The following is a 23,502-nucleotide window of genomic DNA, read 5'->3' on the forward strand; positions in this document are numbered from 1 at the left end:
CCGACGCAGTCAGCAGTTAACGGAACTACAGGCGCTCTCCTCACGGACTGCAGGCGCTGCGGGGACGAAGATGTCAGTGAAAGCGAAGAGAACAATAAGTGTAAAGAATGAGTCCAAGAAGTGCGCGGCGCGTTTTTGGAGGTTCGTTCCGCACCTTTTGCTGTGCTCCTCTTTGGTGGCATACGCAGCGCTGGGTGCGCTTATTTTCCAACACATCGAGGGAAACACACCGTCCGCTGTCCGGGAGGAGTACCACAAGTTTCTGTGCCGAATGGTAGAGACCGTACAAAGCCTCACCGGTGAGCGCTCACAAAACTCTGTTTGTAGCAGATCAAACGTGTCTTTGATGAACTTAATTATGGGTTTGGTAATTAAACAGACTTTATATTATCATTGTATCAGTAGCATCACTGATTTGCTCTGCACTGGGATTTTCTCGTCTCTCTTTCTCAGCTAATAGCACCGCCACTGAACAAATAGTGGAGGGAGTGACGGAGAAAATGCAGAACGAGTTCCAGCCCATATGGTTCCAGAGACCTGATAGATGGGATTTTTTCGGCTCTATGTTCTTCTGTTGCACTGTTTTCACAACTGTTGGTAAGTCCGTTATGATGCCGTACTAATCACTAAACGATTATGTGCTTTTTTATTTAAGTTTTATGCAAATCCGAAGAAGAGAGTGGGTCAAAGATATAAAGTATTCCGTCTTCTTGTCAAAGAGTAAAACTCTAACATATGTCAGTCTTGCTACTACCAGAAGAATAATCAGCTAAAACTCAACTGAAGTGGCACAAAACCAACAAAAATATCTGAGGCTACACCCAATATTTTCATATTGGGTGTAGCCTTCAATATGAAACCGTTCAAATGTATGTAAGTTTTTCAAATATGAGGTTTCATAAGACAGAGCCGTCAAGATATACAGTAAACCACAGCAACATATATAACTGTGGATTATTTAGCTGGGCAAAAAGTCATATTTACACAGACAATCAAGTGTCCTGTTGTATCAAAGGCAGGACTGTGAAATTATTGCCTGACTGTGAGGGCGCAGGTTGTAATACTCCAAATGTGGCTTTGCATTCAGACATTTAGGTGATGCGTCTCCTAAAAAGGGGACTGACTGACTGTTTAAAGTGTCTGTGAGGAAGTTTAGCTTGTGCTATGTACTGGGTGATAGCTTATTTTGAAAAAAGCACCACTTCACATCTAGTTGTGTGGATGCCTCACAGGCATCCACACTATTGAGTTCCTGTTTCTCTTTATTCTTTATTCCACTATAATCTAGTTGCTTCCGTACGTTTTTTGGCACTTAGCTACTTCCTCAGTTTTCAGCCGATTTTCACCGTTCAAACTCTAAACTGTTCTGGTTTTTCTGGAGATGGGTGCTATGACTTTTGGTGTTTATTACTATTATACTTTTTAAAATATTACACTTTTTTCCTTTTTTTGTCCCATTGAAATGAATGGAAAACTTCCACAATTCTGCTAAAACTTGCTTGTCTTTGAAACTTAACGACCTCCTCATACTTTCATAGTATACAAATACATAGTATTTGTACCCAATCATAGTATTTCTGTCATATCATTGTATTTGTGCCAAATCATGGTATTTTTGCCAAATGATAGTATTTGTGCCCACTTAATATTTCTGTTATGTTATGTTATAGTATTACTACTAAGTCGTAGAATTTCTGTTATGTCATAGTGTATCTGCTGAATATAGTATATGTGCCAAATCATAGTATTTTTACCAAATCATAGCCATGTTTTGGCACTGATCACCACCTGCACTCATGTATATATCTTTCTACGTAGCACTTTTAATTCTTATTCTTATTTTTATTTTCATGTCTATTTAAGCGCAATTTATGACATTATGTTTGCACTGAAGCACCGCAGCAATTTCCTAATGTTGTAAACCTGCTCAACATTTGGCAATAAAACCCTTTCTGATTCTGATTCTGATTCTGCCAATTCGTAGTATTTGTACTAAATCACAGTACTTGTGGCAAATAATATTTTTCTGTTATGTTATAGTATTAGTACTAAGTCGTAAAATTTCTGTTATGTTGTAGTATATGTGCTGAATATAGTATATTTGTCAAATCATAGTATTTATACCAAATCATGGTATTTGTGCTAAAACATAGTATTTCTGCCATATTATAGTATTTGTGTAAAAACATAGAATGTCTGCACAACCAATATCTGTTATGTTATAGTATTACTACTAAGGCATAGTATTTCTGCCAAATCATAGTATTTGTTTCAAATCATAGTATTCGAACCAAATCATGGTATTTGTGCCAAAGCATCGTATTTGTACAAAGTCATAGTATTTCTCTAAATCATAGTATTTCAATCAAATCTCAGTAGTTATGCTAAAACGCAGTATTATTGCTAAATCACAGTATTTGTACCCAATCATAGTATTTCTGCTAAATCATAGCATTTGTGCCAAATCATAGTATTTGTGCAAAAACACAGCATGTCTGCAAAATCGAAGTATGACTGTTATGTTATTATATTACTACTAAATCATAGTACTTCTGCTTTGTCATAGTATTTGTACTAAAATGTAGTATTTCTGCCAAATCATAGTATTACTGTTATTTCATAGTATTTGAGCGAGATTACAGTGTTTCTGCAAAAACATAGTATTTCTGCTAAATCATGATATTTCTGTTATCTTATAGTACTTGTACTCAATTATAGTATTTGTGCCAAAGTTTAGTATTTCTGCCAAATCATATTATTTCTGCTAAATCATAGTGTCTGCCGAATCCTAGTATTTGAGCCAAAGCATAGCATTTGTACCAAAACATAGTATTACTGCTAAGTCATAGTATTTGAGCCAAATCATAGGATATGTTCTCAAACTGATCTCCCTGTTGGAGCTCAGTCTGGGGGGAGTTTTTTCTCCTTATCTTTCCTCATGTGGTGCATTTTCCATTGTTATACCTCTCTGACCTGTCTTCCCCATGTGATGTTTTCTGTAATGTATCTATGGTCGGAGGGTAAGATGGCGCCGCCATTGCGTGCAGTAGGTCGGCAGCCTTATGAAATTTCCCCTTGTGGGACTAATAAAGGTATATCAAATCAAATCAAATCAAAAAACATAGTATTTCTGCCAAATCTTAGTAATTTTGCTCAATGATAGAATTTCTGCTATGCTGTAGTACTTTTTGCTTGATTATAGTATTTCTCCTAAGTCAATGTATTGCATGTAAATCATAGTATTTCTACCAAGTCCCAGTGTTTCTGCTAAATCATAAATAATGTTTTAGCACAAATTGTATGATTTGGTTCAAATATTATGATTTGGCAGAATTTTCTATGTTTCAGCACATGGACATTTGGCAGAAAAAATATTATTTAGTATAAATACTAAGTTTTAGCAGAAATACTATGTTTTAGCACAGATTTAGCTAAATACTATGATTTGTCGCAAATGCTATGATTTCGTACAAATGCTGTGATTTGGCACAAACACTGTGATTTACCAGAAATCCTGTGATTTGGCAGAAATAATATCAATTAGTTCAAATATTATGATTTAGAAGAAAGACTATGTTTTAGTACAAATACTATGTTCAAACTTTAAAAAATTCTGCTATTTCTGCTAATGTGTGCTATGACTTTTGACCATTGAAATGAATGGAACACATTATCAATGTGGTCACTAATTTTGCTTGCCGGGTTGAGCTGTTTTTTAGCTCAGTGAGATGAGCAGCCATTCTCAGAGCGAGAGGCCCGGGTTCAACTCTCGCTTATGGCAACAATTTTTTCAGTTAACAGTTAAAAAATTTTAAGTCTTTTCAACACATATTTTAGCTTCTTCACCCCTTTTCAGCAAAATTTTCAGTTTTTTCACCCCTTTTCAGCACAAATCCCAGCTTTTCTTTTTGTTGTTTTCAGAAAAAAAACTATTTTCAGCAGAAATTCTGCTGATTCACCTCTTTTCAGCACAACGTTTTGCATCTTTACCTTTTTTCTGCAGAAATTCTGCTGATTGACCTCTCTTAAGCAGAATTTTCAGTCTTTTCACCTCTTATCAGCGCAATTCTCAGCATCTTCTGCTCATTTCAGCACAATTGTCAGTCTCTCCATCTTTTTGGTTTTGATAATGACTTTGGCTCAGTGAGTTGAGTAGCCACCTTGAGACCAGTAGGGCCAGGTTTGAATCCTGCTCATGGCACAATTTCTTTTCACCTCTTTTCAGTACAAATTTCAGCTTCTTTACCCCTTTTCAGTAGAGCTTTTGACTTTTCACCACCTTTCAGCAAAAATTACTGCTTCTTCACCTTTTTTCAGCATAATTTTCAGTTTCTTTACCACCATACACTTTTTGCAACTTTTAATCTTTTTCAGCTATTTTCAGCAGACAGCTTCAGCGTTACGGCATCCACACAGCATTTTCGCAGGAAACGCAAATTTTTTCTAGTTTGTATTGTTATTCAAAAATGATGCTTCATAGGAAAACACACACTTTCTAAACTCTCTAAAACAGGCAAATTGCTGATGCCATTCATGGTTACAACTTTTGCTGATGTTCTGTCAGTAAATAATGGCACTAAGCAAAGACGCAGACCCAAGATAGCCAACACAGGAGTTGTTAGGTAGCTTTAAAATAACTGCAAGATGAAACTTTACTCCCAGGTCCAAATCACTCTGGAGCACGTTATCCTCAAGGTTGTCTCTACACACTGCTGCATTCAAAGAAAGGTTAAAATATCAATACTACAGTCTAAATATCAGGAGAGCAAATCAATATGCTTTCAGATATGTGGCTACATGTTGGTCTCCCAGTTCCTTCCCATAGCATGATGGTGCCATCACTTTGCTTATTGGGGAGGTGATGAGCAGTGCCCGGTTTCCTCTAGCCATGATGCCTGGCATTCAGTCCAAAGAATACAATATTTGTTTCATCAGACCAGAGAATTTCTGGAAAGTTTTCTTCTCTCTACAGAGCAATACTGAAGCTCTGTCGGAGTGACCGTCAGGTTCTCCTCCCTAGCTAAGGTTGTTCTACCTGGATTGTTCAGCTTGGCCTGGAATTTTCTGTGTCAGAGCTCTACAGACAATTCTTTGCACATCATGGCTTTGTCTGTGCTCTGACATGCACTGTCAGCTATGGGATCATATCTAGACAGCTGTGTCTGTCGAACTCATGTCCAAAAACTCAGTTTACCACAGGGGGACACATGTGGTGAGTTTCATCCAGTCTCCCTCCCAATCCAGACCATCCATCCACGCATCCATCCGTTTATCCATCCGTCCATCCATCCATCCATCCATCCACGCATCCGTCCGTCCATCCATCCATCCATCCACGCATCCATCCATCCATCCATCCATCCATCCATCCATCCATCCATCCATCCATCCATCCACGCATCCGTTCGTCCATCCATCCATCCATCCATTCACGCATCCGTCCATCCATCCATCCATCCACGCATCCATCCTTCCATCCATCCATCCATCCACGCATCCATCCACGCATCCATCCATCCGTCCATCCATCATCCATCCATCCATCCATCCACGCATCCATCCATCCGTCCATCCATCCATCCACGCATCCATCCATCCATCCACGCATCCGTCCGTCCATCCATCCATCCATCCACGCATCCATCCATCCACGCATCCATCCATCCATCCATCCATCCGTCCATCCATCCGTCTATCCATCCGTCCATCCATCCATCCATCCACGCATCCGTTCGTCCATCCATCCATCCATCCATTCACGCATCCATCCATCCGTCCATCCATCCATCCATCCACGCATCCATCCTTCCATCCATCCATCCATCCATCCACGCATCCATCCACGCATCCATCCATCCGTCCATCCATCATCCATCCATCCATCCACGCATCCATCCATCCGTCCATCCATCCATCCATCCACGCATCCATCCGTCCGTCCATCCATCATCCATCCATCCATCCACGCATCCATCCGTCCATCCATCCATCCACGCATCCATCCATCCGTCCATCCATCCATCCACGCATCCATCCATCCATCCATCCATCCACGCATACATCCATCCATCCATCCATCCATCCATCCATCCATTCATCCAAAGAGGCCAAAAAGTTCAGTCTTTGTTTCACTGAATCAATGAATGTTGTTTCTTATGGTCTGAGAGTCATTCAGGTCCATTTTGGCAAACTCCAACGCCTTGGTCAAAGAGTTCCTTGGTCAAGAGAACCCAATGGTGACTCTGACAGAGCTCCAGGGTTGCTTTGCACATGACCCTGACCGAGGCCCTTCTACCCCAGCTGCTCAGATATTTAGTTGACATTCTCTCTCTTTCTCCTTTAAGGTGAAACTACCATAGAAAATGACTTCTTATTGTAATTTCTAATAGCAATATCACATGTGTGTTTTGTCTTGTTTTAAAGAAAACATTTTTACACATTCTAAATTTGTTTACCTTTGCTAGTGTGGCATCGTGATGCAGCACTAATAAGGCCTTTAAAACCAAGCCTGTGATACTGAGCATTATTGACTTGTTACTCTTCTCTGGTCAGTCTTCATTTGCTGCGGTCTGCCTTACTTGTGGCTTGATGCACTTTTGTGCTAATGACTGTGTGCTGATATTGCAGTATTGACATTGTCAGGCACTAAACGTACTTCCCATGTAAGGTACATTTTAAATATATATATATATATATATATATATATATATATATATATATATATATATATATATATATATATATGTGTGTGTGTGTGTGTGTATAGAACACGTTGTTTTAGGGTCTCGTGTGTTTACTAAGGTCAGAATGTATTTGATAGTAGATTTGTTATTTCTCCCCAGTCACTGTCTGCAGTAGTGATTATAATATAATCATTGTGTGCATAGATGTTTCCTCATAAAGCGAGTGACCTCTCTAAACATTAGTAACCACAGCAACAGATAGCCTGGTTAATTAATGATTGTATGACTCTGGGCTTTGTTCAGGCTTCACGGAAATGATGCCTCTCCTCAAACACAGCATCCCTCCATCCGAGCGAGAGTTACTTCAGTCAAATGACCAAATGTATTGGATGCTGACAGACTTTAAATGTCATGTCCTCCACAGCACAGACTACATGCACCTCCAAAAATGTACATTCAGAATTTATAAGCCCCCTTCTTTGAAGGTGTTACAGTGCTGTCAGTACTTGAAATTATGTTACTCACTGAGCATAGTTTCAACTAATTTAATACAGTCACATATAAAAAATCAGTCCAACAAGCAAACATCCAAGAACAAATCATGTCTTTCTTTATCGATGTCTAATGATCAGATGGTCGCTGGGATTTGGATTGTTGGGATATCTGAGGCTCTGTAAATGTGCTTGGGACCAGTGCCACAAAGATCACTGACTCTTCTCTTGGTACACTTTGCAAAGGCACTTTCTAAAACTAATCAGAAGCCTACTGCACTTGATGTCCGGGAGGGGAGCTACGAAACATATCATGTTGACAACGCGAAACAGCCCGCCAATCATGCAGCAGCTACACATCCCAAATGGAATCAAGCTGTGTTTACCACCACACGTGACTGAGGTAAACTAGTCAGTCAGCCATCGTTTTACATCAGAACACATTAAAAATGTTTCCCGATGTGAATGTCTGCATGCTCTCAGTTAGAAGTCAGCTGCAGAGTGCTGCTCTGTCCATCATGCACAGACAACTGTGATATCGCCCACTGTCTGGTTGATTCTCTAGTTTGACGCCTACATGTGGGGGTTTTGTCTACTGCAAAGTTTTGTTTGTTTGTTGTTTGTTATTTGTTTTTGTAAGAGCCAGAACTGATCATCTTTGATTGATAAGAGTGGCATGCCAAGTTCAGCTAAGGCTAAATGTGTGAATTTGTGTTGGCCATTTTTCCACGGGAGTCTAAAGATGTTGACTTGCGTTGGTTTTTGATTATCAGGAGTTAATGTCAGTATATACTCACGAAATATAGATAATATTTTTAAAGATAACTAAAATTTGATATGTTAATTATGAGAAATGGATCGAACTCTGTGAGCGAGTTCAGCAAACCACTTTGTTTTCATTTTTTAAGCCTTTTTTGACCTGGAATTGACGATCTTGAGATTAACGATATCTTTTGTAAGACTTGGGCTGACATAGGCAGCATCAACCCTGGCATTTTTTCCAATGTGACCAGAATCTTGAGCTTCACCTTACCCAGGTTTAAGCCCAGGAATAACCTGCTGTGAGATAGCAGTGCTAACACTGTGTATTTTACTGTCGTCATGTCAGATACCAGACACAGTTTTCAGTTACCTGTAGTTTCCATTCTGTCCCTCTGACATGTCAGTGTTACTGTATCGCTGCCTGTAGTGCTCCCACTCCTCCGCCACCCCAGTGCCCAACTACAGACCTAAAGAGGATGTTTACTCCTGACTCCTTGGCTTCTATGTTTATATTTAAGGGAGTGTTAACGTCAAACTGTATTGCTCTAATAAGTCAATCATTTCAAATTTGAATGCTCTAACTCAAAATTTACATACTGAACATATACATTAGGAACCCCTCTAACTAACCCACGCAGAACTCGCATGGACACAGGGAGAAGATACAAAGGAAGGGCCCACCCAGATGGCGGCGTTGAAACCGGGACCTTCCTGCTATGAGGCAGTGAGTGGGGTTAAGTTCACTCCAAACTGCCCATTGGTGTGAATGTGAACTGTTGTCTGTGTCTCCCTGTGATGGACTGGTGATCAGCTGGGATAGGCTCCAGCACCTCTCAGCCTGAGTGGGATCAGCAGAGGATAAAGGCTAGATGGATGGATGCTGTCAGAAATGTACAAATTTCCATGATTTCCACAGCTGATTCTGTTGCTATTCCTTATTCATAATTTATCGTTATGATGAATAATTATTGATGAATTTGTTATGGTTATATTGTAAGTGCTGAGTAAACCATTCTTAGCTGGAACTGACCTGATTTGATGTGTAAGAGCCTTGTGTAGATACATTAGTGTTACTGTCAAACACATCACAAGTGGTAAAGAGATCTAATTGCTAATGGCTTAGCAGCTACAGGAAGCCCACAACTCTCCAAAGGCGAGGCGCGTCCAGAGGAGAAGGCCTTTTACATAACCGCAAAAAAGCTTATTAGAAGTTGTAGAGGTTCAGAGGAACATTGTCTGCTGTGTTGTCTTGTAAGCTGAAGACTTCGTTCAAGGCTCACAGCAAGAGTGCAATTTGTCAAAAATTTCTCAAGGGCTTTTTTGAACAGACCAACATACCAGTTCTCTTTTAAAAACATAAATTATTTCCATTCTCACACAATACCGGAATTATTTCAGGAAAAAAATTACCAGGGTCAAAATTATTAGCCCCCCTGAAAAGCTGCCATAACACAAACCAGTAATGTGCTTTAACTTTGCTGAGCTCAAAGCTTGTCAAATCAAAGTGTATTATGATAGGGAGCTGGTGTGACCTCTGTGTAGTGTCTTCTCTGGTCTGCATTCACAACAAAAAGGCAATGGTTAGAATGCTCTCTTTTTAATGTCGTGGGCAATCAGCACAAAATCTAAACGGGAAAGCAACAACAGAGTTAGCTAACTATGCTCCCATTTTGTTTCCTCTCCTCACAATAAAGAAATCTCACATAAACGTGCACTCAGTTCAACATAAAGACTGGAGAAATGACCCGCAACAAATGATGTATAAACAACAGAAATAATCGGGTCAGACTGTATTACTTTAACAGCCTGCGATATGATTTTTCCTTCCCACGACATTTGCGCATTCCTTACCTCGCAGGAATCCTCCATTATTCTGAGGATTACCCAGAATCCCTTGCCCTTTGTGAATATTGCAGGGTGACTTTTTCGACAGTAGGTGGCGCCAATGTCCCATTTAGCGGGATTTAACTTCGACTCTATTTAACTATGTTACACACACCCCCCTTAAATCCTGCTAAATTGGGGCATGACAACAGAAAAACAGAAACTTCCAATGGATAAAACATAACAGTGTGACCGTGGGAGCACAATATAGTTCAAGTCAGTTAAAAAAAACTTTCCATATGGAATAAGGCAAGCAAGAGAGCGGCCAATTCCCCTGCCAACCCAGATATGAAAGATGCCGTATACACCTCCCATGATGTGAACATTGCTCCACGCAGGTATTACCCAAAACGTTCTGAGTAACAGCACATTTGCAAAACGGCTAGTAATCTATCCTGAAAACATATTTCGCACAAATGAAAACAAGGAGTCAACTGTCGACACTGAATCATCAACCTGTTGTTCATTGATCTCACAAATGAGACGTGTTGGAGGTTTCACAGGTCTACCTGATCTAGTACAAAGAGGTGGTGGCTGTGTACGCACTACACGGTCCTCTGTACTCAGTCGTGTGTCAGTCACAAGATCAGGGGAAAGGACATGTGCAGCATCTCCCGCCAGAAGCTGCGAGGAGGCACTCCGGGACACAACAGATTCAATAGAGGGGGCAGGGGAGGGCAACCGGGAAACCAACGGGTCACACACAGCAGGCGGGGTCACAGTCGATTCTGCCTCAGAGGTTGGGACGCTGAAAGCCGCACCAAGAGAACACGCAGGTTGACCAGCCGCAGAGTCCCTGTCACTTGCTTGGTCCATCTGCATGAGCCAGCGAACCGTCTTCGTCTCACCATCCTGCACATCACCTGGAAGTTCTGGTTCACCTTGTCCACTATCCGCAACAGAGGGGCAGGTTGACACTGGTATGCACTCGTTTCCTGCAGGAATGAAACTCACAGGAAGTAGTAGGTTTCGGTGAACAACTTTTTCCCTGAGAGTCACAGGGTCTCTGATGTGGTACACATTGATGTCAGGTTTCACAGACACCACCTCAAAAACTGTGGATTCCCATTTGTCAGCGATCTTCCTCTTTCCTCTCTCACCACGATTAGCAAGCAAGACTCTGTCACCGACTGAGAGGGGCGCACCCTTAGCCTTGCGGTCATAATTCTTCGCCTGGCGAGCCTGGGCAATACGGCTGTTCTGCCTGGCAATGCGGGCAGCCTCAGACAGGTCACGCTTCAAATGGGCGACAAATTCACCGTGGTCAACAACGGCACCATCAGGGAGAACATGCTGGAAAACAACATCAACAGGCAGACGAGGAATTCTCCCAAATACGAGAAAAAAAGGTGCGAAACCTGTTGTTTCATGTTCAGTGCAATTGTAGCAGAACGTCAACATCTGGAGCATTTGCGGCCACCTGGCTTTGGATTGAGGGGGCAAAGCCCGTATCATGTTTCCCAAGGTCCTGTTGTATCGCTCGACAATACCATTCCCCATTGGGTGGTAAGGAGTGGTGTGTGATTTCTGGATGCCAGCCATGTCCAGGAGCTCCTTAATGAGTTGACTCTCAAAGTTGGCTCCTTGATCAGAGTGTATACGTCTGGGAAAGCCGTACACACAGAAAAAGTCATTCCACAGGCGGCGAGCAACCTGCTTGGCAGACTGATTCTTACAAGGGAATGCATGCGCTAATTTGGAAAAATGGTCTGTGACAACCAAAACATCAACGCACTTTTTGTCAGTCTGTTCAGCAGTCCAGAAGTCGATGCAGACTAGCTCCATCGGTTCAGTGGTACAAATGCTGTCCAGTGTGGCACGGTCATTCGGCTCTGGGGTTTTCCCAACCACACAACGAAAACAGCCTTTCACATGATTGATGATGTCACGCTCCATCCCTGTCCAAAAGAATCTCTGCCTTGCAAGAGACAGGGTGCGGACTTGGCCCTGATGACCCGCCGTATCATGGATGCCTCGGAGAACTTCAGTCTTCAGAGTGTCTGGGACAACAAACTGGTAAATCGTCACGTTCATGTTCCTGTCTTTCTTCACCTTATACAACATACCATCTTTAATCAAGAGTCTGGACCAATGTCTGAGTAATTTCATTACACCACGGGACTCGCTAGCACGTTCATGCCTGGTGGGCCTCTTGTGACGCCGGACATAAAAGGAAACTCTGCCCAAAACCTCATCTTGTTCCTGCAGGTTAGCGAGTTCACTTCTCGGCGTACAGGCAGGACGGGCAATAGTTGGGACCTGAGGGATATCTGATCCCACACCTCTCACATGGCTGATACCACCAGTGTCATGCGCAGCCAATGCAGCAGAAACATCCTGTGACGAGAGAGAACCTTGAGGGTTAGCTAGGATACTTGTAGCTCCTTCCTCAGACTGATCCACAACCAACTGGCAGTTTGCAGCACACCGAAACATATCCTGCACAGTCCCATCCACCAGACCGTGCATTTGGTTCAATAGGGCAGCATAAGGTTCAGTGACTAGCCTGTGGCCTATGCACGACTGGACAAATGGCTCTCTACTCAATGCATCCGCGACAACATTTTTGGTGCCAGGGACATACTTCAGTTCAAAACTGTATGCTGCAAGCTTTGAAACCCATCGTTGCTCACATGCATCTAACCTAGGCTTGGTTAAGATGTATGTCAGCGGGTTATTGTCCGTCCACACTGTGAAGTGGCTCCCTTTCAGCCAATGGCTAAACTTGTCACAGACTGCCCATTTCAGAGCAAGAAACTCCAAACGATGCGCTGGATAGTTTAGCTGAGAGTGTGACAGGGTCTTACTGGCGAATGCCACTGGTCTGGTGATGCTACCATCAGGGGGCAACTGTGAGAGGATGGCTCCAAGGCCGTCAAAGGAAGCATCAACTGCAAGGAGAAAGGGCGCAGTAAAATCTGGATGGGCTAATGTGACACTATGCACAAGTTCATGTTTTAGGGCCTTGAATGCTTCCCTGCACTCATCAGTCCAGTCAGCCGGAGACAGCTTCACGTGGCCCCTTTTAAATTTAGGCTTACAGCCTCTACCTCTCTTGCGTAGCGCAGCTGGTTCAGCCACAAGATCAAACAGTGGCTTAGCTTTTGCAGAGCACCGCTCGATAAAATGATGGTAGTAGAGAACCATCCCCAGGAAGGATCTGATTTTCCTTGCACATGGTGTCACCCCGTCAGACTCCATCAGGTCTGCTTCCTCCACATTGTCTATAGCCTGCACTTTACTTGGGTCTGTTTTCACACCCTCACCACATATGATGTGTCCCAGGAACTTCACAGACCGCTGAAGAAAGTGGCATTTCTTTGGTGCGAGCTTCAGGTTGTTGGCAGAAAGTCGTGAGAAAACCATCTGCAGACGTTCAAGAGCCACCTGTTCGGATGGGGCATAGACCATAAGGTCATCCAGATAACACAACAAACTTGTGAAGTTCTCATCACCAAAAATGGACATCATCATTCGCATAAAAGTAGCAGGACTATTTGTCAGGCCTTGAGGCATCCTGTTATATTCATGAAGGCCAAATGGGGAGGAGAATGCCGTGTATTTTTTGTCGTCCTCGTGGAGTCTGACATTGTAAAACCCCGATGTGAGATCCATTGTAGAAAAAAAAACATTCCCACCAAGTGCTGCGAGGGCGTCTGACTGATGAGGCAATGGATGTGCATCTTTAACTGTTCTTGCATTTAACCATCTAAAGTCATTGCATATGCGCAGGTCACCATTTGGCTTAACAACTAAGACAAGGGGGGATGAGAATTCACTCTGGGACTTACGGATTATCCCTGACTCCTCCATCTCATCTAGGGCAGTGCGAAGCTTCTCGTTATGGCATGGTGGGACCCGTCTGTATGGCAGTCTGAAGGGCTTGTCATCCACCAGGCGGATTCTGTGGACAAAGTCAGCAGCCTCACCGCAGTCCATTTTGTGCCTTGAAAAGATAGACTCATACTGCTCAATGAGTCGCAGCAGCCTATCTCTCCATTCTGGGGAAACTTCACAGGACGAGAGGTCCAGGTCCTGCAGGCCCAAATCACACAAGCGCTGTGACATCTCCGCTTCTGATCTCAGTGCGGGCGACGAGTTCTGTGTGTATTGTGTACTGGATCGAATTTGAACAGGTTCAGGTAAGTCCTGCACAGAAAGACAGGGGGACACATCAGCAACCTTAGCATTTCTCCTGAGAGTGAGGGGCTTGTCGGAGGGATTCACCACTTTAACAGGGACCCAACCATCCCCAAACAAGGAAGTGACAACTCGCCCCACTAGGATCTGTGCAGGTTTGGATCGAGACTGAGTGGGTTCAATAATGACAGCACTTCCCACCGCTGAGGCATCAGGAGCAGGCAGCTTAGCCCACACTAAATGTTCAGACAAGGGCTGCAAGGTGATGCGTCTCTTAAGCTTTGCAGTGCCAAAACTTGGAGGCATTGCTCTGCCACCACAGTCATCAGAATAGGACAGCAAAGTTGCCAAATGAGGAAAAGCATCATCCTGGGTACCAACAGTCATTTTTAACTGTGAAATAAGCCACTTTATCGCATTGCTGCCCAGAATCATGTCATCAGCCTGGCCCGGAACCACCAGAACAGGAATCACCACCTTAAAGCCATATATTGACACTGTAAGATCATACATAGCAGAAGGCGTAACGAGGTGACCCCCACAACCAACAATGACAACGTCTTCAGCTGAACGTCTCTCAATATCAGGTATCGATTGTGAAAGTTTCTCATCAACTGTCTCACTTATGGTGCACGCCATAGATCCACTGTCCACTAATGCTTTAAGAACTTGTCCACCACTAGTAGTCACTGCAGAGTAGAGTAAACTATCAGTGTTTGAGAGCCTATGCAAGCCCTGTGCAATCAGTGTTTTATTTGGCGGGACAATGCCACTGTAAGTGGAATACAAAGTGTCATAATCATTAATATCAGTCACATCCAAGATGGGAGGCTTACTTGCTGGATCTGCGCTGTCCTCCCCTCCACGCAGATCGTTCAGTTTCCCTGATGACCACTGGAAGGAGTACACTTGCCCTCTGGGCAGTTACGTCTCGAATGACCAGGTAGGTGACACAGGAAGCACAATCTGTTTTCCCGACAGTGCGTGAGTGTGGAGTGGGAGCTATCTCTGCAGATGGAACATGGTGTGTCATCTAAGCCCGGTATTCTCGGCAGTCGGGCACTCTGTCGCCTGGCATTAGCTCGAGCATAGCCTGGGCCTTGAAGCAGCACCTTCTCTAGCATGCTGATCAACCTCTCAATAGCAGAGCCATCCTGACTCACAGCTGGCCTCTGCTCATGGTCAGCCAAACAAGGAGTACCATTTGTGCTAACCTCTGCCTTATTCACATAGACACAGTTACCCGTCTGTGGAGGAGACTGGAACCCCTTACCCAGGTGATACTCATCCAGTACCTCCTGAACTTCACGAGCTGACCATTTATCACATGTTTTGGTTCTAAAAATAAGAGCCAAGTCTCTGCAGGGGCAGTGTCTGATGAACATGCGTACAACCTCCACACCAGAGTTCTCAAAAGATTTCCCCTGCTCCTTAACCCTTGTGTGGTGTTCGTATTTTTGTTACTCAGCCAGTGTTCATGGGTCTGGTGGACCCGCTAGAGTTTTGGCTTTCCAAATTAACACTGTCAAACAATTTTATGTTAAATTACTCAACAGATGTTTACTTCATCCCAATTACAAGACATATGAACAGCAAACATGGTTAATTTTTTCCCTTTACCTTTGTTAGATCACATTTATGAATTAATGTGCTTCTCGTTTTTCTTTTATATAAAATGTTATAAATAAATCAGTTATAATCAAGTGGAGTGAGTGGAAAGACACAACACATTTACACGTGAAAAAATAATTAATTGTTTAATTTTTCTTTTGAAAAAAACTGAACACGGGTCTCACAGACCCGAACACCATACAAGGGTTAAGACAGTTGCCAACAACATCAGCAGCCTTGTTCAGCCTCAGCCAGTACTCATATGGATCCTCCCGGTCCTTCGGCAGGGTGGAATAAAAGTCAGCCAGGGGCACAGACGAGCACTGGGTGGAACTAAAATGTTTGTGCAGAAGTCTGTAGATAGCTTGTGGATTATGCTGGACATCAATTCCACTATTCCTCACACCAAATTTCACAACATCTTTTGCCCTGCCTCTCAGATGCATCAAAATCTCCTCAGCTTGGTTTTCTGGAAGAATGGCACTCTTCTTTATGTAACTCTGCATGGCTTCCTGCCACTCATCAACAGACAATGAGTCTGAACTCTCCCCCCGAAACACAGGTGGGTCTTTAACCTGTCGTGGAGCCACCAGCTGGACTTGAGAGAGATCTAGTGAGCGGCTGGAGGGGAGATCTGTTGTTTCATGCGCCACCTCAGGACATGTATATGTAGCAGATGCAGGGCTCGAAGTGTGTGGCGTAGTCAGGTGTGACAGAATGCTATCAGCCAGGCGTTGCCCAATTTGCTGCACAATGTCGCTCATTTGGTCGACTAGACTCACATCAGTTATTGGGGGGTCTGAGGTAGATGACTTAGTGCACTGTACTGACTGCGACTCAGCCACCAGCTCACAAGAACTATCTGCTGCTCTATGCCCCACCCGACAGTCACCCAGTGAAAAAGGAACAGTTGTGAACCCTCTGCCCCTACCCACAACAAGGGGAGTCACATTTGGGGTGTCATCAGAGTCACTTAGATCCATATCTAGCAGAATATTAATAGAGCTAAGGTGGACTTAATACAATATGGCAATATACAAAGCCAATATAAAAGTATGTCCAACAGTCCCCAAAGTTTGATTCCGTTGCCCAACAGACTAAACAATAAGGCAGCTGATGCTCCACGATGATGCTGTGATGAGAAGACACCAGCCCGATTCAGCAGCGTCACGAACGAGTCACGGCACCAATGTGACCTCTGTGTAGTGTCTTCTCTGGTCTCACAGGAATCCTCCATTATTCTGAGGATTACATTTCCACTTGCAGTGTGATCGTATAGTGGTAAATTTATACAACCAAAATAGAAAAACTTCAACACCATTAACATTGCATGTTAAATTTCCCAAATGAAAGGAATATAGAAATATATTTTAAAGCTGTACATGGAACAATGTAAATTCTCAACAACAACAGAGTTAGCTAACTATGCTCCCATTTTGTTTCCTCTCCTCACAATAAAGAAATCTCACATAAACGTGCACTCAGTTCAACATAAAGACTGGAGAAATGACCCGCAACAAATGATGTATAAACAACAAAAATAATCGGGTCAGACTGTATTACTTTAACAGCCTGTGATATGATTTTTCCTCCCCACGACATTTGCACATTCCTTACCTCGCAGGAATCCTCCATTATTCTGAGGATTACCCAGAATCCCTTGCCCTTTGTGAATATTGCAGGGTGACTTTTTCGACAGTAGGTGGCGCCAATGTCCCATTTAGCGGGATTTAACTTCGACTCTATTTAACTATGTTACACTGGGTTATGTTTCAGTTTACACACAGTATAAAAACGTCATGAAGGGTTTGAGCAGTCACTTCAGAAAGCATCATGCCAATAACTGATGTGAGATCTGTCCCAGAAAGACCCCAGAACAACTGCCAAGACACTAGTAAATGACTAGAGCTGAGTTTCAAAGACAGTCACTAGAAACCTTTACAGAAACATTCACCCGCAAGCCTAAAGCAGGTACATGAAAAATGTTGGTAACAGATCCTTAAGTCCTGTAAGTTGCAAGGTGAGAATCAGACTTCTTGGCTGTGCACATGCCACAGGCGCTTGATTGGATCAGGATCCTAGGAATTTGGAGGCAAAGTCAACACCTCAAACTCCTTGTTGTGTTTCTCACACCAATCCTGAACCCTTTTTGCTTAGTGGTAGGGTGCAATATCCTTCTGAAAAAGGTGCCAGCCATTAGGGAACACTGTTTCCATGAAAGAGTACACATGGTCTACCTCAACGATCATTGTTGTAGGTGGTGTGTGTTCATTCTGCTTCTGCCGTCCTCAGCTAGCCATGACTACAGCAGGTTCACCACTTTTCCTTCCTTGTATCCTGTTGTCTAACAATCACAGTTTGCTCTTTGTCAAACTTCTCAAATCCTTATCCTTTCCCATTTTTCCTCTTTCCTGCACATCAGCTTTTAAGGACAAAAACTTCACTTCCTCCCTGAGAGATACCTCCCACTATCTGGTGTTGAAGAGATAAGCATAATAGACTCCAGTTTGTGCATGTAAATGGAGAGTCCTCTTCACACACTGAGGTTAATTATGGAGTTCCACAGGGTTCAGTGCTAGGACCAATTCTGTTTACATTATACATGCTTCCCTTAGGCAGCATCATTAGAAGACATAGCATACATTTACACTGCTATGCAGATGACACCCAGCTCTATCTGTCCATGAAGCCAGATAACACACACCAATGAGTTAAACTGCAGGAATGTCTTAAAGGCATAAAGACCTGGATGGCCGCTAACTTTCTGCTTCTTAATTCAGATCAAACTGAGGTTATTGTACTCGGCCCTGAAAAGCTTAGAAATATGGTATCTAAGCAGATTCTTACTCTGGATGGTATTACCTTGGCCTCCAGTAACGCTGTGAGGAACCTTGGAGTCATTTTTGACCAGGACATGTCCTTCAACGCACATATTAAACAAATATGTAAGACTGCGTTCTTCCATTTGCGCAACATCTCTAAAGTTAGAAACATCCTGTCTCAGAGTGACGCTGAAAAACTAGTTCATGCATTTATTACTTCCAGGCTGGACGACTGTAATTCATTATTATCAGGAAGTCCTAAAAACTCCCTGAAAAGCCTTCAGCTAATCCAAAATGCTGCAGCAAGAGTCCTGACAGGGACTAGAAAGAGAGCAGATTTCTCCCGCTTTGGCTTCCTGTTAAATCCAGAATTCAAAATCCTGCTCCTCACATACAAGGTCTTAAATAATCAGGCCCCATCTTATCTTAATGACCTTGTAGTACCATATCACCCTATTAGAGCACTTCGCTCTCGCTCTGCAGGCCTACTTGTTGTTCCTAGAGTATTTAAAAGTAGAATGGGAGGCAGAGCCTTCAGTTCAATTCAATTCTTTATTTATTTGTCACATGTAGTTATAGCTGGTACAACATACAGTGAAATGTTTTTTCTGGCTAAAAAAGTACTCCCCCCGACTGTGCAAACATGCTAAAAAGGATTTTACATAAGCTAAGAAAAAAAGGAAAAGAAACAAAAGTTAAAAGTAAAAAAATATATAAAAAAACAATGTAAAAGTCCATATGTTTGTGCTTATAAATATATATCCATGACGTGCAAGATATTGCACTGTAATGAGTTGAATGAGAAGACTATAAAAATATACATATTTACATAGTACAGATGTATATAATAAGGTACGGATAAGGTTCAGAGAAGAAAGATAAAGTGCAAATTATGTACTGTGTGTGAGATTGTCCATCATGTTGTCCGGTTTGTGTTTTGGTTGAGGAGTCTCACAGTTTGTGGGTAAAAACTCCTCCTGAACCTTTCTGTTCTTGTTTTCAGGCTACAGAGGCGCTTCCCTGACCTCAGTGGCCTGAACAGTTTGTGGGCGGGATGGCTAGAATCCCTAATGATCCTGATGGCCCTGGATCTGCACCTTTCAGCATAGATGTCCTGCAGTGCTGGTAGAGATGTTCCCATAGTGCGTTCAGCTGTGCGCACAACCCTCTGCAGGGCTTTCTGTTGCTGTACTGTGCAGTTCCCGTACCACACCATGATGTTGTTGCACAGGATGCTCTCAATGACACCAGTGTAGAATCTCCTCTGTATATTCTTGGAGATCTTAAACCTCTTTAGACGCCTCAGGTGATAGAGGCGCTGTCTGCCTTTACTAATGAGGAAGTCCGTGTGTGTACTCCAAGTGAGGTCCTCGTTGATGTGGACACCGAGGTATTTGAAGTTGGAGACTCTCTCCACAGGGGTTCCATAGATCTGAATTGGGGTGTGAGTCTTCTCTCCTCTCTGTCTTCTAAAGTCGATCACCATCTCCTTTGTTTTACTGATGTTCATGGAGAGGTGATTTGCCACACACCACTTTGCTAGTCCATCCACCTCACTCTGGTAGGCCGTCTCATCGTTCCCAGAGATGAGTCCCACCACCACTGTGTCGTCAGCAAACTTCACAATGGAATTAGTGGGGTGTCTGGCCGTGCAGTCCGCGGTGTAGAGGGAGTAGAGAAGGGGGCTCAGTACACATCCCTGGGGGGCCCCTATGTTCAATGAGAGTGTATGGGAGTACACATCCCCTATTCTCACTGACTGTGGTCTCGTGGTCAGGAAGCTATAAATCCACCTGCACAAAGATGTACTGAATCCCAGATCTTGGAGCTTACCCGAGAGGGTGTGGGGCACTATGGTGTTGAATGCTGAGCTGTAATCTATAAACAGTTTTCAGGCCCCTCTTCTGTGGAACCAGCTTCCAGTTTGGATTCAGGAGACAGACACTATCTCTAGTTTCAAGATTAGGCTCAAACTTTCCTTTTTGCTAAAGCATATAGTTAGGGCTGGACCAGGTGACCCTGAATCCTCCCTTAGTTACTGCTGGGAATTCCTGTGATGCATTGAGTGTTTCTTCTTCAATTAACTTTTTTACTCACTATGTATTTATATTGCTCTCAACATTCAATTATAGGTTGTTATTAGGCCAGCAGCTATTGATTTTTTTAGTAATTGATTCATCTATTTTCCATCATTAATTGAGTAATCAGACATAAACACTTTTGTCTTATTCAGGAGCAATAATAAATATCCAAAAGAGGAAGAACACAGGTGCTCATTGGTTTCCATTTGAGAAATTTCAGTGTTTTTTGCTTCGTCCATTTCATTTGTCAAAAACAAAAAAAGAAACCTTTTGCATTTACTTACCATATTAAATGTTATTTTTTAAAGAAAACATTTTCTTAAATGCAAAAATATATAAATACTCTCAAGTAGAGTCAAAGTCAAATAAAATCAGATAAATATGCAATAAAAATGAATCTTTACTCTGAGTGTTTGAGTGTGAATGAGTGTGAAGTTTGTCCTGTGCTTTGATGCAAAGTGTCTGTTAAAAACAAGATGTTATGATGTACATTTTTACTGGCTTGTGAAAAAACTTTTATGTTCATATTTTTAAATGTTACTGCAATTTAAGTAAGACAGTATTTTATATGATTTCACTTTCAATGTGAAAATGTTATGAAAACCTTGAAATAAGCACAGACTAGTACATCTGGTGCCCCTGTAGACCCCATGTACGTCAGCCTTCATCAAGCTGTATAATTAAAACATGCTTCAGACTAAGCTAACAGTTCATCTGCATGTTGTTGGTCACTGCACATGTGTAAAACACACAGTGGTGGATGGAGCAGCTACAAAGTTTCTTCATGTCAGAGTTTGTTGATCAGGAGCTTTGATGCTTTTTCCCAGCGCAGGTTTTCATGGTGATCACAGGAGCTGTGCTGTTTTCAAGTATAACAAGAACGTTGTCTAGAAGGGTCATGATCACATTTTTCCTACACAAACGTTACCAAAAGCCAGTCCTATAATTAACAGTTTAATTACAGCTTTAAAATGTCTGTTGTTTCAGGTTATGGGGAGATCTATCCCGTCACCCTGCCTGGTAAGGTGGCGTGTGTCTTCTATGCCATGGTGGGCATCCCTCTTATGCTTCTGGTCATCCTCGATGTTGGAGACTTCCTTGCTATGGTGATGTCTAGAGCCTACATCCATGCTCACACCCTTTCCAAAAACCTCTTCTCCCGCACCTGGTCTCCATGGAAGACTGAGGAGAGAGACTCGAGCCGCCAGGTCCTGGAGGATGGTACTTTTGTCTTCAGCCGTGACGTTGTGATCCGCGAGCCCCTCGACATCCGACAGGTGCTCCGCAGCCAGGCAGATGTACGGCACAAGTCCATCCAGCTTCAAAACAACAAAGAGATTTTTGAAAAGATTCTTGCCAGAGAGAATTTACTGAGGGAGGGTCCACTGCTCAGGAGGCTGTCCTGCCCAGAGCTTGATCGTCTGCCACCACCACCCAAAGGATATGCCTTGTGGGATTTCACAGGATTAGGAGATGAAATGGAAACACTGAATGTCCCCTTCGTGCTCATTCTTTTCATCGTCTTTGCCTACATTTGCTTTGGCGGCTTGATTCTGCCAAGATGGGAAGATGATTTTAAAGACTTTGATCCCTATTACTTTTGCTTCATCACCCTCACTACCATTGGTTTTGGTGATATTATACCCAAGCACCCCAAGTTCTTCATGCTTACCTCGCTGTTCATCATTGTCGGCATGGCTATCATGTCCATGGCTTTTAAATTGAGCCAAACACGACTTGTAAGCTGTTACCGCAAATGTGTCAAGTTCATCAGCAGAGGAAACGTGGAAACCTTTAAGAACAGCGAAAAGGATTAGGTCACCGAGAGAGTCTCTGCCTCACTCTTGGCTTTGAAACAGGCCCATATCAGGAGCCAGTAGGAGTTGCGTGCCTTTTTTCTTACAAGCATGAGTAAAGGAAAAAGTTGCATGTGCCCTTCACGATTGCGCGCTGAAGGAGGTTTACATTTTCACAGCTGTAATAATGAGGCTAAACATTTGTTTCTACGTAGAGACAGTGAATCACAAGTTTTCCATGTTGTTGTGGTTGCCTTATACATCAATTAGCTACACATAAGTTATTAATGTGATTGGGATTTAGGGAATTGGACTGGGGACTGGCTAAGCCACTCCATGACCTTAATCAGCTTCTTTTTTAGCCATACCTTTGTTGCCTTAGTGGTATGTTTCAGGTCATTGTCCTGCTGGAAGACCCACCCATCGTCAGTGTTCTGGCTGAGGGAACAGAGATGCATGTCAAACATATAAAAAGAAGAATCACAACAACAGTTGTCACCTTCTCACCTGCCTTATACACGTCTACAGTCTTGTCCGGATGTCTTTTGGCAGAACCTCTTGGCCTTGTTGGTGGAGAGGTTGGAATGAAAGAAATTGCTAACCATCGGCGAGGCTGTAGGTGCTCAAATATTTCACTCAGTAACATGCAAATCAATTTATTTATTTAACTTTTATGCAATGTGTTTGTTTTTCTGGATTTTTGGTTGATATTCTTCTCTCTCTATTAAAATGAAACTACCATACAAATGATAAACTGTTGATGTCTTTGTAAGTGAGCAAACTTACAGCAGCAAGGTATCAAATAATCCTTTCTCCCGCTGTGCTTCAGGAACAGGTTAGTTTATTTGTACCCGTGGTCTGCAGCAGTGTGTCATCCATCCTCACATTTACTGAAATACTGAAGAAATAAACAAATGAAACAGATTCACGTAGCATCATGGTAAGGTATAGTATTTATGTAGTGTTTTTCTCATTTTGAGCACTTAAAGCACTTTATTGTCTCATTCACGCACGTTTTTCTTTCTCAGCACGTTTAACCGAATGTTCACACAGTTTTAAAAAGTTATATATATTTGTTTAGGATGGTCTGTCAAGCATTTCTTCATTAGAACTGAATTCATACATTCATGCAGTAACGTGTTTTGTCCAGCAGGTGGCACCGAGAGAACACGTCAAGCCTAAAGCACTAAACCAGTTTTAGCACTACTAGCTGGGTTACTAGTGAATGTTTT

General features: G+C 42.7%; 1 protein-coding gene across 1 annotated transcript; it reads left to right on the forward strand.

Moving 5' to 3' along the window:
• On the forward strand, positions 1-23,008 carry kcnk18 (potassium channel, subfamily K, member 18). Its single transcript, XM_085295896.1, has 3 exons — positions 1-299; positions 454-597; positions 21,462-23,008. The coding sequence occupies exons 1-3, from the start codon at positions 71-73 to the stop codon at positions 22,289-22,291; spliced, it is 1,203 nt and encodes a 400-aa protein (XP_085152022.1). The 5' UTR covers positions 1-70; the 3' UTR covers positions 22,292-23,008.
• Positions 23,009-23,502: the final 494 nt, after the last annotated feature.

The sequence above is a fragment of the Mchenga conophoros genome, linkage group LG13, assembly GCF_057382185.1.
Source record: "Mchenga conophoros isolate Kocher_MC1m ecotype Shallow Benthic linkage group LG13, M_conophoros_male_GT1.1, whole genome shotgun sequence".
In the NCBI taxonomy this organism is placed as follows: Eukaryota; Metazoa; Chordata; class Actinopteri; order Cichliformes; family Cichlidae; genus Mchenga; species Mchenga conophoros.